Below are 12,344 nucleotides of genomic sequence, written 5' to 3' on the forward strand. Positions count from 1 at the left end.
AGATGAGACTGTAACTGGGACCCAGCAAGCTAAAAAGGAGCCTCCATCCTTCCTGAGCCAGCAGGAGCTGAGCCAAGCTGGGCTCGGCTGAAAGCCTTTCTTTGTGGATCTTGCTGGCTGTCAGTGTGAAAGGTGGATGGAGGCTAAAAATGGCTCAGGAGCATGGCTGGTGTATGCAGGGAATAGCAATGAGAACGGAGTGAAATCAGAGACCGAGCCCTGGACGTTGTGGAAAGCATCCAAGGGGGTGGAAAATGCACAAGCGAACAGGTTATGTGTGGCTGCTGCACGGGGAAATGGCAGAAGGGAGCAAAGGGAGAGAGGGAGGAAAGAAAAACCCCAAAACCAAAGGACAAGCGAAAGGGTGATGCTCTAAGAGACAGGGAAATGTTCTTGCCCCCGAGGGCGGCGGGGTACTGAACAGGGACCCAGGGAAGGGGCACGGCCCCAAGGCTGCCGGAGCTCCAGGAGCATTTGAGCAAACGCTCCCAGGGATGCACAGGGTGGGATTTTGTGCTGTCTGTGCAGGGCGAGGAGCTGGATTGATGATCCTGGTGGGTCCTTTCCAACTCTGGATATTCGACTTCATGAAGGGCGAGCCTGCGGGAGAGGGGTTAAGGAAGAAAGCCCTTCCTGCAGGGGAGTCCGGGGGGCAGTGGGCGGCGGACACCGCGGTGCGGAGGGGCTGAGAGCGGGCGATGGCGGGCCGAGGGCGGTAGCCCCTCCACAAGAGCGGGCAGGGGCCGAGCTGAGGGGCGGCAGCCCCGCCATGAAGGCGGCCGATCGATGCCAGGCTGAGCGGCGGCAGCCCCTCCATGAGGGCGGGCAGGGGCCGAGCTGAGCGAGGGTCGGTAGCCCCCCCATGAGGGACAGAGCCTCGCCATGGCAGTGGTCGATACTAGGCGGAAGGGCGGCAGCCCCGCCAAGAGGGCGGGTGGAGCTGGGCTGAAGGCGGCCGATCGATGCCGAGCTGAGGAGCAGCATCCCCACCGTGAGGGCCGACAGGGGCTGGGCAGGGACATGGCGGCGCCGCCCGCCCTCCTGAGGGCGGCTCGCTCCCGCCCCGCGCTGACGTCACCCCCAGCTCTGCCGGCGCCATTTTGGACTCTCACCGCCGGGGGGGCCGGAGCGGGGCCGCCCCAGCCCCGCCGCGGCCGCGCCGCCGCCGCCTCCTCCATCCGCCGCCATCGCCGCCCGCCGCCGCCGCCCGCCCCGCGCCGCCCGCCCCGCCCGCGCCGCCCGCTCCGCCCGACCCGCCGCGGCCGCTATCGCCAGCACAACATGGCAGGTAAGGGCAGCCTGCCCCCCCTGCTCCAGCATGGTTCGGGGGGCTCTACCCGCTGCCTCCCTGGCTCCCGGCCGCCTCTCCTATTCCGACTCGCTTGCGCCTTGCTGGTTGTGGGGTGGGTTTTTTTTTTATCCTCTCTTGTGGGAATTCGTGCTTTGCTCCCACCCACCCCTCCTTCCCCCCGTTCTCGGGGAAAAAAAAAAAAAAAAAGGCATGGAAGAAGCAAGGTGGAGCGGGAAGTGGTGTGTTTTGGAGTTGAAGAGCTTGCAGGCAGGGTGGGTCTGCTGCCTTTTCGTAGAATCGTGGAATGATTTGGGTGGGAAGGGACCTTAAAACCTGTCCAGTTCCACACCTTAGAATGGGCAGGGACCCCTTCTGCTATCCCGGGGTGCTCCAAGCCCTGTCCAGCCTGGCCTTAGACACTTCCAAGGATCCAGGGTCATCCACAGCTGCTCTGGGCACCCTGTGCCAGGGCCTCTCCTCCCTCATAGAGAAGAATTACTTCGCAATATCCCAGCTCAGCCTACTCTTTGAGTTTGAACCCATTCCCCCCCGTCCTGTCACTACACGCTCTGGTAAAGAGTTTCCCCCTTGAGGCTTTGGGGTCGGTGCTTGTGGTTAGTTGTCAGAAGCGCTGCCGTGCACGGAGAGGTTCCAGGTGCAGGCGGTGTCCAGATTGCAGTCGCACCCTTCTGTAGGGAGCAGCCTCTGAGCATCTGCAAATGCCAGTAAAATTTGGCACAGGGCGTAATTAAACAGCACAGGTCTCGCTGTTTTCTTTCCCGTTCCTTCCACTGCTTGCTCCCCATTTCACATCCCGAAGTACTGTTGGTAGGCTTGGGAGTGCGTGTGCAGAACGGATCTCTTCCCTCTTACTTTTTCTTGCAATTTCTTCATTTGGAAATTTATTCATCCCCCTCCTCTGCACATGAATTGTCTTTTCAGTGCTTTGCATGTGGAGGAGCAAAGCATAGGAGGCTTTGTGAGGCTTGTGCTTTGCCTTTCCCCCCTACACCATATGCACATGCTCCACCCTCTTGCCGTTTTAGTCGTGGGGGGAAAAAAGTGCCAACGTAGTTCAAGTAAATTGTATGGAAAAGAGGACTTTGGCTCGAAGTAGCAGGAGCAGTGATTCTCTCCAAGCTGTTCCCTTTAAGTGCTGCTGTGGCGCTAACTGCTTAATGACAAATGAAGAAGTTGAAGAGAAGAAAATGGGGTGTAGGATTTTGGGGGAATGATGGGGGAGGGAAAGCATTTTGCCATCTCCTGCATAAATCGGTTCTGTTGTTTGCCTTCACCTCCTCGGGTTATGCAGCTGGGTGTAATCCTTCAGGGAAGAATTTAAAGCAAGCAAAAAATGCAAACTGCGCTCTATTCCAGGACTTCTTATTCTGAGGCACTTAATCTTTTCTGGAAAGATTATTTTCAGGCTTCTGATTTCTTTCTCTTTGAGTTTTTTTGACTCCCTTAACTTGGGAAGAGTCTCCTCCCGTATTCTTTGTTATCTCCAAAGCCCTACCAGAGCTCGGGATTAATGTGTAAATGCCATCTGTTGCTCAGCCGGTTTGAGTTGTGTGGAGGAAAAGTTCCATTCTGACAGTGGCTTTTGGAGAGAAAAAAAAAAAGGAAAAAAAAAAAAAACCAACCGAGGCAAGCCCATTTCTGGCTCTTCCTGTATGTCCTCAGCCCTGCAGTGATTTGCTCAGAATGAAATGCAAAAGAAATGGGTGGTGATTTTTGGTGCGTGTTTTGGTGGCACGGTTCAAATGAATCACTGCCTTCAGCCGAGGCAGTAATGTTCCTGAAGTTTTCTCTCCGATCCGTTTTCTATGGTAGTAGAACTTGTCCTCCTCCGATTGCTTGTTTGCTTTTCTGCTCGGATTTGCTGCTTTTTTTTTTTTTTAGGCTGATAAGTGCTTTCATTACTTCTGCGAAGAGACTCTAAAATTGTGGTAAAATTCTTTTTCTTTAGCCTTGAGTGCATAGGGTCGGTGCAGTGGGTTAGTGAAAGGAGGAGATGAATTGTGTGCTTGGTTTGTATTGGCTGGGAGATTGCAATTTTCTAAAAAAGCACAGCTCTGATAGTTTATATTTAAGCTGTTTGTGTGTGTGTTAGGGGGTTCCGACTGCTCGAGTAGGAAAAAGCATTTGAAATTGAAATTCATAGTTAATGTTGCTTAGTCCAGCGAGCTTTGGTTGAGTGAAGCTTTTACACTGCTTGTGCTTCCCTGTTTTTGACAAAAATTGCATTGAAGGCTGACAAAAACAATATCCAAAGGAAAAAGGTGGGGAGGGTGGTGTGTGACTGTGCCTCAGCCCTGCTGAGGAAGTGGGCGTGCACAGGCTCTGAAATGTGCAATCTGGAACCATTGTGTGCTTGTGCTGCTGCTCTTGGAGGGGCTCGTTTTATTGAATTGTTTTCATTTTTTTAGGAGCTGGAGGAGGAAATGACATTCAGTGGTGTTTTTCTCAGGTGAAAGGTGCTGTAGATGATGATGTAGCAGAAGGTAAGAGTAATATTTTTTACTGTTTTCTAACATTTTAGCCATTCCTTAGGTAGGGAGATGTGGATGCAGTCAGTGAAGTATCCCAGTGCTGCTGAGTGCTGGTTGAGCAAAGCAAATGGACATTTCATGTGCATTCTGATATCCAGGTTCAGGTTTAAACTGTGGTTTGAAAGTATCATTTAACACTCTTGTTAAAAAGTTCGGGCTTCCTAACTTTTTTTTTTTTCTGGAATTGTAAAACAATTGTAAAATTGTTAAGGTTTTTCTGATTTTTTGGCTTTTGATTTTGTGGTTTTTTTTAATCTGCAAAATGGGGAATATGATACTTTAATTCTACAAGGAGGTGTTGTTAGAATTAATATTTTTACTCTTTGAAGATCTAAGTACTAGATGAAGTAATTATCCCAATCTTTCTAGCTTCTATTAACAAGAGGCGGAAGAAATCTGAATATTTGTGCATGTCTACTTAGTACGGAAGGAGCTGCTTTGGCTTTGAAATAACACTGGAAATTGTCTGAAACTTTTCTATGCTGGCCGTGACAAGTGTCGTGTTACACTAAGATGGCTGCCTCTGAATTTCACTGTAAAAACTGCACTGTTTGATTTTTTTTTTTCCCTTTGGATTTCGGATCATTGGAGGAATAGTGCTTTTCTCTGTGTTGGAGAGCAGTATCTCTTCTGTGATTGTTCTCGAGGAAAGATCCCCTGACTTATGAATTTCTTTGGCCCTAAAGTCCTGTTGGCACAAAGCAGCCTCTAAGATCATGAGTTAAAAGTTGTCTTTTGCAAGCAGTTGGCCTTGTCACTTATTTAATTCCTGGGTTTTTTTTCTTTTTCTTGCATATCTTGAATGCTCTGGCATACAAGTGAGATTAATGTTATATTTAGAAAAGCAGTAACTACAGTTTCCATTATTTCCCTGCTTGACATGTGGTTCAGATTAGCTTCCAAAGGCCCAAAGAAAAGATGGGTATAAACATAACTGAGTTGTTTTTATTTATTAGCTGCAGCATGTGGCAAACGATGCACTGAGGCTTCTCTTGTTTGCAAGTTGTAATATGTTTTTTGGAAATGAGAAAGCTGTAACAATTTCAAGTTTAATTTTAAATTCTTCAGGAAGTAGATTTTAAAGCTTGAACTCAGAACTACTGTTAACTACTGTTAACTACTGTTATACCACTACTGTGGTATATTTTTTTCCCTGACAGATTTAAAATTCTGTAACCTTTGTTTTATTTGCGTATCAAACAAAATCCTTAATAAGTGCAAGTATTGAAGAAGTTGTGGTTATGGTGAAGTTGTGGTGCTTGCAAATAATTCTTCATTAAAATAGGTGCTGATATGCTTCTAGTAGTAATGAACTTATATATAGATATAGAAAAGTAGCCTTTACAGGGATCTGGAAATGCAGAAGTGAGGAAATAGGAATGAAGGACAGACTGAGCTGTTTTAAGTGCTGCACTTAGTGTTAGGAAAGGTGCCTTGCCAGCCTTGTGCCTCCTGCCAGGCTGGGAGCTACACTCCTGGAATCCTGGGGTGGACTTCCGGGAAGCCTTTGAGAGAATGAACTGGCTTCAGTTTCAGCAAGGCAGGCAGCTTGGTTTCAAAAACACTGTAAGAATGTCCATTGTTTATAGACAGTGTAGCCTTCTGATTCTGGGACCCAAAGAGTGACAAGAAATTTTGTTTCATTGTCAGCTATACCTGACTTAGGATGAATCTTGAGGTCCAAAGTGTATTATTCTGCAAGATGTTGTGAAACTGAGCTGCCTAGGGAGAGATCCCAAGTATTATTGATGTTATGCTTGGTTGTAATTAGTGTGTGGAGCTGAAACTTCTCTCCTATTCTCGTGTATTTGGCTCCCACAATCCGTACTGGAAGTTGGTGAAAGCAGTTGTTTATATTGATTTCCTGTTATACATCACAGTGTCTTGCTATAATTCTGTTAGAAGCATTATGTATCAGGATGGTTGCATTTTTCCGTTTCCTAGCAATATTTCTGGCTTTAAGGTTAACTTCACACAGACATAGAGCCTTGTTTGGTTCTTGCACCACCTGGAGTAGCAGCTTCTGGTCTTTTGGAATACCCAGTGACAACTTGACAGTGGGTCCAAGTGCAGTCTGAGGACCTTTTTTGTTCCCTGCCTTTCCTTCTGCCTTCTTGGGGCAGGCCCACAGTGAAAGCTCAAGGAAATCTTACTGTCTCAGGCTTTAATGGCTCTTTAACCGCTGTGGTCTGCCAGAGAACAGGTCTGCCCTCCAGTCATGCCTGTGGTGAGCACAGTACCAATTTGTGTACAAGCAGTACAAGGCTGTGAAGATCTGATTTTTGAACGGCTGCAGAGCTCAAAATCTAAATAGCAGTTTGTTGTGGAATGTTGAAATTTCACTGAAAACAAATGTGAAGAATTGGGAGTTTGACTTTCTGTTTTCCTTCTGTTGGTAACTTAGTGTTGCAATATTTACATTGGAAAGCTGTCTTGAACTAAGCTAAAGCAGAGATAACCAAGAAAACGACATCATTTAATTGCATTAATCAATGGGATACAAACCCAGTGATCTCCCTACAGGCCCACGGAGAATAACATTTTGGACAGTGACACATTTAATACAGTAACAGTTGTAACAACTTTAAAAAGCCTGTCGAGAATGCTATTATGTAGCTTCCAGTATGTATCAGGTTACACCAGACCTGACCCCCAGCCTTCCCACATGTATCACCTGTAATTCTTTAGATACTTGGACTAGGCTGGCTGGTTGTTACAAAGTCAATATTTGGTGGTTTTGGTGGCTGAAACATGAACTCTGATACACAGTTTTAATTTTCTAGCTTTCCAACCACCGTGTTATGGATGGATGTGACATGTAAGGGGAAGGGGGGGGATATTGTGTAGCTAAATCCTGGGGAAAGATGGCGCTGAACTTGCATGTGGGGCCTGCCTTGGTTACTGCTGTGGCAAAGCTTTTCTACTGAAAATGTGAATGTGACGAGCAGAAGTAGCCTCTCTTCCCTTGGTATGTATGGAATTTAGCCTTGCTTGTAAGCTGTGGCCTGGCTTTGTCAGATCTCAGTTAAGCACAGAAATCAGATTATAAATTGAAATATCGGTGTCAGCTTCATTATAACTCTGGTCCTTTATTTTAATTGATTCTAGTGATTTATCAGTATGTTGTATGAGGACAAAGGTTGTTGTAGTTTGTGCTGCCTCTCTTTCTGAAATAGCGTTCCTCCCTACTTAGTTTTGTGTTTTCATAGTTTCGTAGACAGGTCTTCTGGGGTGGAGAACGCAGAGTGCTTGTTTGTGATAAGTTCAGTGATCAGGTTATCAAAAGTGTCTGTAATGCACAGATTTCTTTCTTTTGTGCCATCGCAGTTTCGGTACAAGTGAGAATTGTCCAGAAATACTCTGGTGTTTTCTTAGTGGAAGCTTCCTTTATGGTGATAATTATAGAAAAGGATTACAAAGATTTTCAGCAGCAGTTTTGTTGGTTATACTCTTTTGCTGTTCTTCAGAATGTGGCATAATAGCAGCTGCAGTTGGGAACAGCTAAAAATTGTGAGTTTAAACTGCCTCTGAAAACTACACATTTGCTTAATGGAGTGAGTTTGTGCTTCAGAACAAATTCAGTCAATCTGTTAAATTGCTCAACAGAAGGAGAAGAGTCAAGCAGCTCTATCTCGATGTTCTTTCAGGTGTAATTCAAAGATATGTAAAAGTCTGATAGTCCAGGTCCAAGGCTGGGAGCCAGGAACTTATGTCCTAAGCTTTAACCCTGAATGATTACTGCTCATCTTGGATAAGTTGTTTAACTGTTTCATGCCCAAATTGTCTCTGAAAGAAGCATTTGAATATGTGCTGTGGTTGCTAATTACTGACTTTATTTATGCTTAATGCTTAACCCTTCTGTCATGCCTTGTTAATTGTCTGTAATTTGCTTCATGTCTCCTCTTAGAGCCAAACATGGCTGTGTCTGTTTTAGAGTGAAAGTGATGAACAGATAAAATTCTGTCCCTGGCTTGTGTGTGGTAAAAGACTGAAACAAAATTGGACATTTCCCTGGTTCAGGAATGCTTTCTGTGTTTGGTTCTAGGTGTGTTATGTCTGTCAAATGTAGTTGGATGCTTACTTTTGACAGATTTCAGAATTGCAGAGCCACAATGGGCACAGATGTTGCTTCAGCAATGGTAGTTTGTCTTGAATGCATGAAAAGTGTTATTTCTGAATAAAGAGAAGTGAAGGCAGGAATAAGGATGGCTATAAAAAGGTTGTTTCCTGCAATCTGTGCTTTTTTGATTGTTTTGGTTTGGTTATTTGGTGGCTTGTTTTCTGTTTTTTTATTTTGGGTTTTTTTGTTTGGTGGTTTGGCCCTTTTTTGTTTTGGTTTTTTTTTAATGAGGATTGATGGAATTGGAGAGGAGAAAAAGCTCTCAGAGAATAAGAGTGACAGTGAGGCTGCAATAATATCGCTGAGGAAAGATTGGGATATAGTTGTGGGAGGGAAGCTAATTTGGGCTTTTGAGGGCTGTGGTTATGTTCTCTGTGCTCATGAGGTAACATCATTTACAAGGAGCAAGGCCTAGTAATAGGTCTGTTTTTAAGAGGTAGATTGAAATATGCTGTAGATGGGAAAAGAAAGACCCAAGGTTATAGTCCTGTTCTGTATTCCTGAGTCTGCTTCTGTATTTGAGCTCTTCAACTGTTCAGAGAATGTCTGTATCTAGAGAGAGAGAAAGAGGCTACTGTGTTCTAGGAACTGCTGTTCTGGATGGACTGGAGTGTGCATTTAAAGTGTGCAGTACCCCAAAACAAAGAACATTTAGCAGACAGATAAATAGGCAGTGGCTGTTCAGTTCCCCAGAAGTAATTCAGTTCTCTTTCTTGCATGGGTTTGGAAGCTGGGGCACTTCAGCTTGTCAGTCAGGGATTTTTCTGTCCCTTCTGTGAGGCACTGCTGTTCTTGGAATCTCTGTCTTAAATTAAAAATTGGTAATTAAAAAGGCTTTTGTGTTGGAAATGCACTACTAGAGTGATCAAGCCATCAGACTCCACAACACATGAATGCAAGCTGGGCTGTCAGCAGCAATCTAGATGGAGTACAGCTCTGGATCAGCTTTGTGAAACTTTTAACTTTTCATTTTATAGATGCTACCTAAATGCTTCTGGTTTGGCTGTTTCTACTGTAGGAATGGATACAGCTATTGTAGGAGCTGTAGCTTCACAGACTGTATTTTTGAAGAGCTAAAATGAAGACTAAAGCTCCTAGTGGATGTGGAGCTGAAGGAAGAGTTAAAAGCTGGGTGTTCCAAGCTGTACTGTCTGGTTCCCCCCCCTTTCTGTTCTCCCTGACTTGCCTATTTAGGCCACAGCTGCATGTTTGGCAGCATTTCTGCTTAAAGAGGCACTCCTTCCCACTCCTTGGCATGGGTGTTCACCTAAGAGGACAGTGAACTTGTTGGGGAAGCTGATCCAGCTGAAAAATTGGTAAAATCATGATTTTTCATTGGATTATTTTTCGGCTGAATTGAACCCTGCTGTGATTCTCAGAGCTCTGCATGTGCTTATGCCAGTGTGGAGAGTGATCAAGTGGCTCAGAGAGGAGCAGGAGGAACTCTGGAAGATTGGTCTCTTTGTAGGACTTTACATAAAGGCAGTGCAAGACCCTGACTGATCTCTGAGTGCAGTGCTACTATGAAGGGTAAAATCAGCTGCTAAAAGGACTTTAAACCTTTGCTGTTCAAGATCCATACTTTGAACATGTGCTATCTGCAGGCCAGCAATAAAATCGCTGTTACAGTATCAGAATTATTTTGTGATGTATTTTTTTATAGTACACATGGAGTTGGTTTTCCACTGTGTCCTCACAAGCAGTCTGTGGAAATGGGATTTATTCAGTGTTGTTTCGAGCTCTGTTAGTAAAATGAGCTTGTTAATATCAATGCAAGTTAAGTTTCTTTGAAGTTGTTGTAGGAAATAATACCAGTTGAATGGGAGGTGGGTTATTACTGATTGCTATATTGTAAAGCACTTAAAAAAGATAATATGACAAATCATTATCTTCTCTTGTCGTGTCTTATCACTCTTAATGCGATTTGAAGAATGGATCCCTTCTTTGGGGTTTCATCTTCACCTAAATTGATATATTGTCTTGCATTAAATGCTGCAGAATTAGTCTGCCTTTGTTTTAGCTGCTGTTAAAGTGTGTATGCAATTAAATCTTCTCTGTGTGTGCCTCATGGAGCAAAAACATCAATTACTGATGGTACCGAGTTAAGGCTGCAGTTTGTCCTTTCATCTGTAGGAAACACTGTGCTCCCACAATCATTTCATTATATAAGATGTTTTAATAACTGCCTTAAGGGTATTTTTCAGGCCTTTTTTCCAGTTTTCAATGCTCTGTAGTATATGCAGCACCATAACTGTGTCTACAGTATTTTTAGTATGGAGTGAAAAGTTTAGCAGAACAAATGAGTGTTCAGTAATCACGTGAAACTGTGGTTTGCACTCAAAGAAGTTATTGAAAGGAGTAACAAGCCTTGGCTTAGGTTGATGTTTAGGTTGTGAATGTGAACAGTTATCCTGTTCCAATGAAGATGAAAGCAGATAAATGCAGGAAGTATTTATTAATCCAAATCAATTTGGAGTAATCTCTTTCAAGAAGCAGTGGTAGATCTTGCAGTCAAAATAACAATGCAGGGACAGTTTTCTAGGCTTTAAACTTGAGTGGAACACGTGTAATTATAGCTTTGTTATATTGCCACAGCTCAGTTATATTCTTGCAACATGCACCAGCTAAATGCTGCTTTTGTAAGGTCAGTGTGTCAGTAAACTGGAAATAGAATAGATGGGACATTGCCTTCTTCTATGCCTTTGAAAATGTGGAAAGCATAAAAAAAGTCTTAAGAGGTAAAATATTGATACCTTGTGTGTGCCCACTTGTTAATAATTTGATGCAGCAGGATTTCCTTAGTTGAATATAGTGTTGCTCACTTTCTGGCTTCCCACACAGCCTGCTGTGGAGCACTGCTCTGGGTAGCAGGCAGTGTTCCATCAGTGTGCTCTTGCCTGGCTCTTTAGTCACTGGAAGGTTTTGGGTTGTTAATTTTCCTTTGAAATTAAGTACTACCATCAGGTTCTGCTACTGTGCGCTGATATTACTGAAAACAATTATTTGAGGCTTCTCTGCCTGATTGTAATCCAGTGAGAGAAGCAGAAGTGGCTGGAAGCTTCTTGCTTTCCCCTCCTAACTTATCACTCTTTTGTTAGGCACTGGAGGAGAAGCTATTAATTTGGTCAGCCATTCTTTATCAAAATGTATTTTCCTCTCAGCTGTCCACAAGTGATGGCACCATGAGGGGAACCAGCAAATTTAGGTCATGTGAAGTCCCTGAGGCAGTTCTGTTTGCATCTAAGTTTGGATGAAAATTTTAGGGTTGGGCAAAAAAGGTTTAAAAGAGTTGTATTGTAAGAAAGATTGCTTTTTCCCAAATACATAGAAGGCGTTTTGTGTGGAAATGTTTCCTTTTGCATTTTCAACTGCAGTTCCTAAATTAATGCTCTGGGAATAGTGAGAGCTCCAAACATTCACTCTTGCGGTGTAAGCAATACCTGTCCCTCAGGTGTGCCAACTTCTTCCCCTGCCCCCTTCCCAAGTGCTGTCTGTCAAGTTCCACATTCCAGCAAGGGCCTCGTGGGATTGGCAGCAGTTCCAAAGATGCTTCTCAGACCTGGGGTCATTGGCCTGTCCAGGTGTCCCTGTCCCCTGAGACCCTCCCCCCCCACCTGGTTGGTGGCTCACCTGTCCTCTCCCTGCCCCTCCCTGTGGGTTTCAAAGGCACTGGAACCCCGCGGTCGGGATTCTGTTGGAGCTGTTCCCGAGGTTCAGAGCTCTGGCACCCTGCAATCAACTCTGGATTTAACCCTCCGGCAGAACCTGCTCTCTTTTCTCTTCACCGTCTCCTGAACTTTTCCACCAGAGGTAAACTGAGTTTCTACCATGCCTGGACTCATTCCAAGTGCCCAACAGCAACTGCCAGCCAGCCAAAGGTGTCTCTGAGGTGAAACATCCCCAGCTGCCACCTTTGGTCCAGCACTAGGGCTGGACGAGCCCAGGCACGTTCCACTCAGCAATATTGTGATTTTTTTCCAATAATACACAGTTGGCACTCTGGTTTTGAGAACCTGGGAAAAGATAATTGCATGAATTCAGGAACAGTTGAAGTAATTGAGACTTCATATTATAGTTGCTTATTTAAAATATGGTAAACAGGGTGTAATTTCTAATATATTGTTGTTTGTTGAATGCCAGTAACCATATTTTCCCTTTTTTTTCAATGACTACAAGAAGTATTTTAGTGACCATTCTTTGATCCTTAAAAGCAGTTATTTTAGGTGTCATTTGTGCTATTGTTAAATGGTGATTTAAGAGGTCATGAGCTATGTTTGTGTATAGTGCTTATAAATGTAGTCTGAAGGTCTTGCTTTATTTTCAAATAACCTGGAAGTGAATTGGTCCACTGGACAAGAGCTATATACTGAAATAAAGCTTT

General features: G+C 44.4%; 1 protein-coding gene across 4 annotated transcripts in view; it reads left to right on the plus strand.

Annotated features, from left to right (window-relative positions):
• Positions 1 to 239: 239 nt before the first annotated feature.
• PPP2R2A (protein phosphatase 2 regulatory subunit Balpha) overlaps positions 240 to 12,344 on the plus strand; it is a 37,570-nt gene continuing 25,465 nt past the window's right edge. The window contains exons 1-2 of one of the 4 annotated variants that reach the window (XM_050982935.1): positions 240 to 270; positions 3,721 to 3,795. In XM_050982935.1, the coding sequence (XP_050838892.1) occupies positions 255 to 270; positions 3,721 to 3,795 (91 nt within the window). In that variant the 5' untranslated portion in view covers positions 240 to 254. The other 3 variants (XM_030231753.2, XM_050982934.1, XM_009097709.4) reach the window with 3 other exon arrangements.

Source organism: Serinus canaria, chromosome 22 (genome assembly GCF_022539315.1).
Source record: "Serinus canaria isolate serCan28SL12 chromosome 22, serCan2020, whole genome shotgun sequence".
In the NCBI taxonomy this organism is placed as follows: Eukaryota; Metazoa; Chordata; class Aves; order Passeriformes; family Fringillidae; genus Serinus; species Serinus canaria.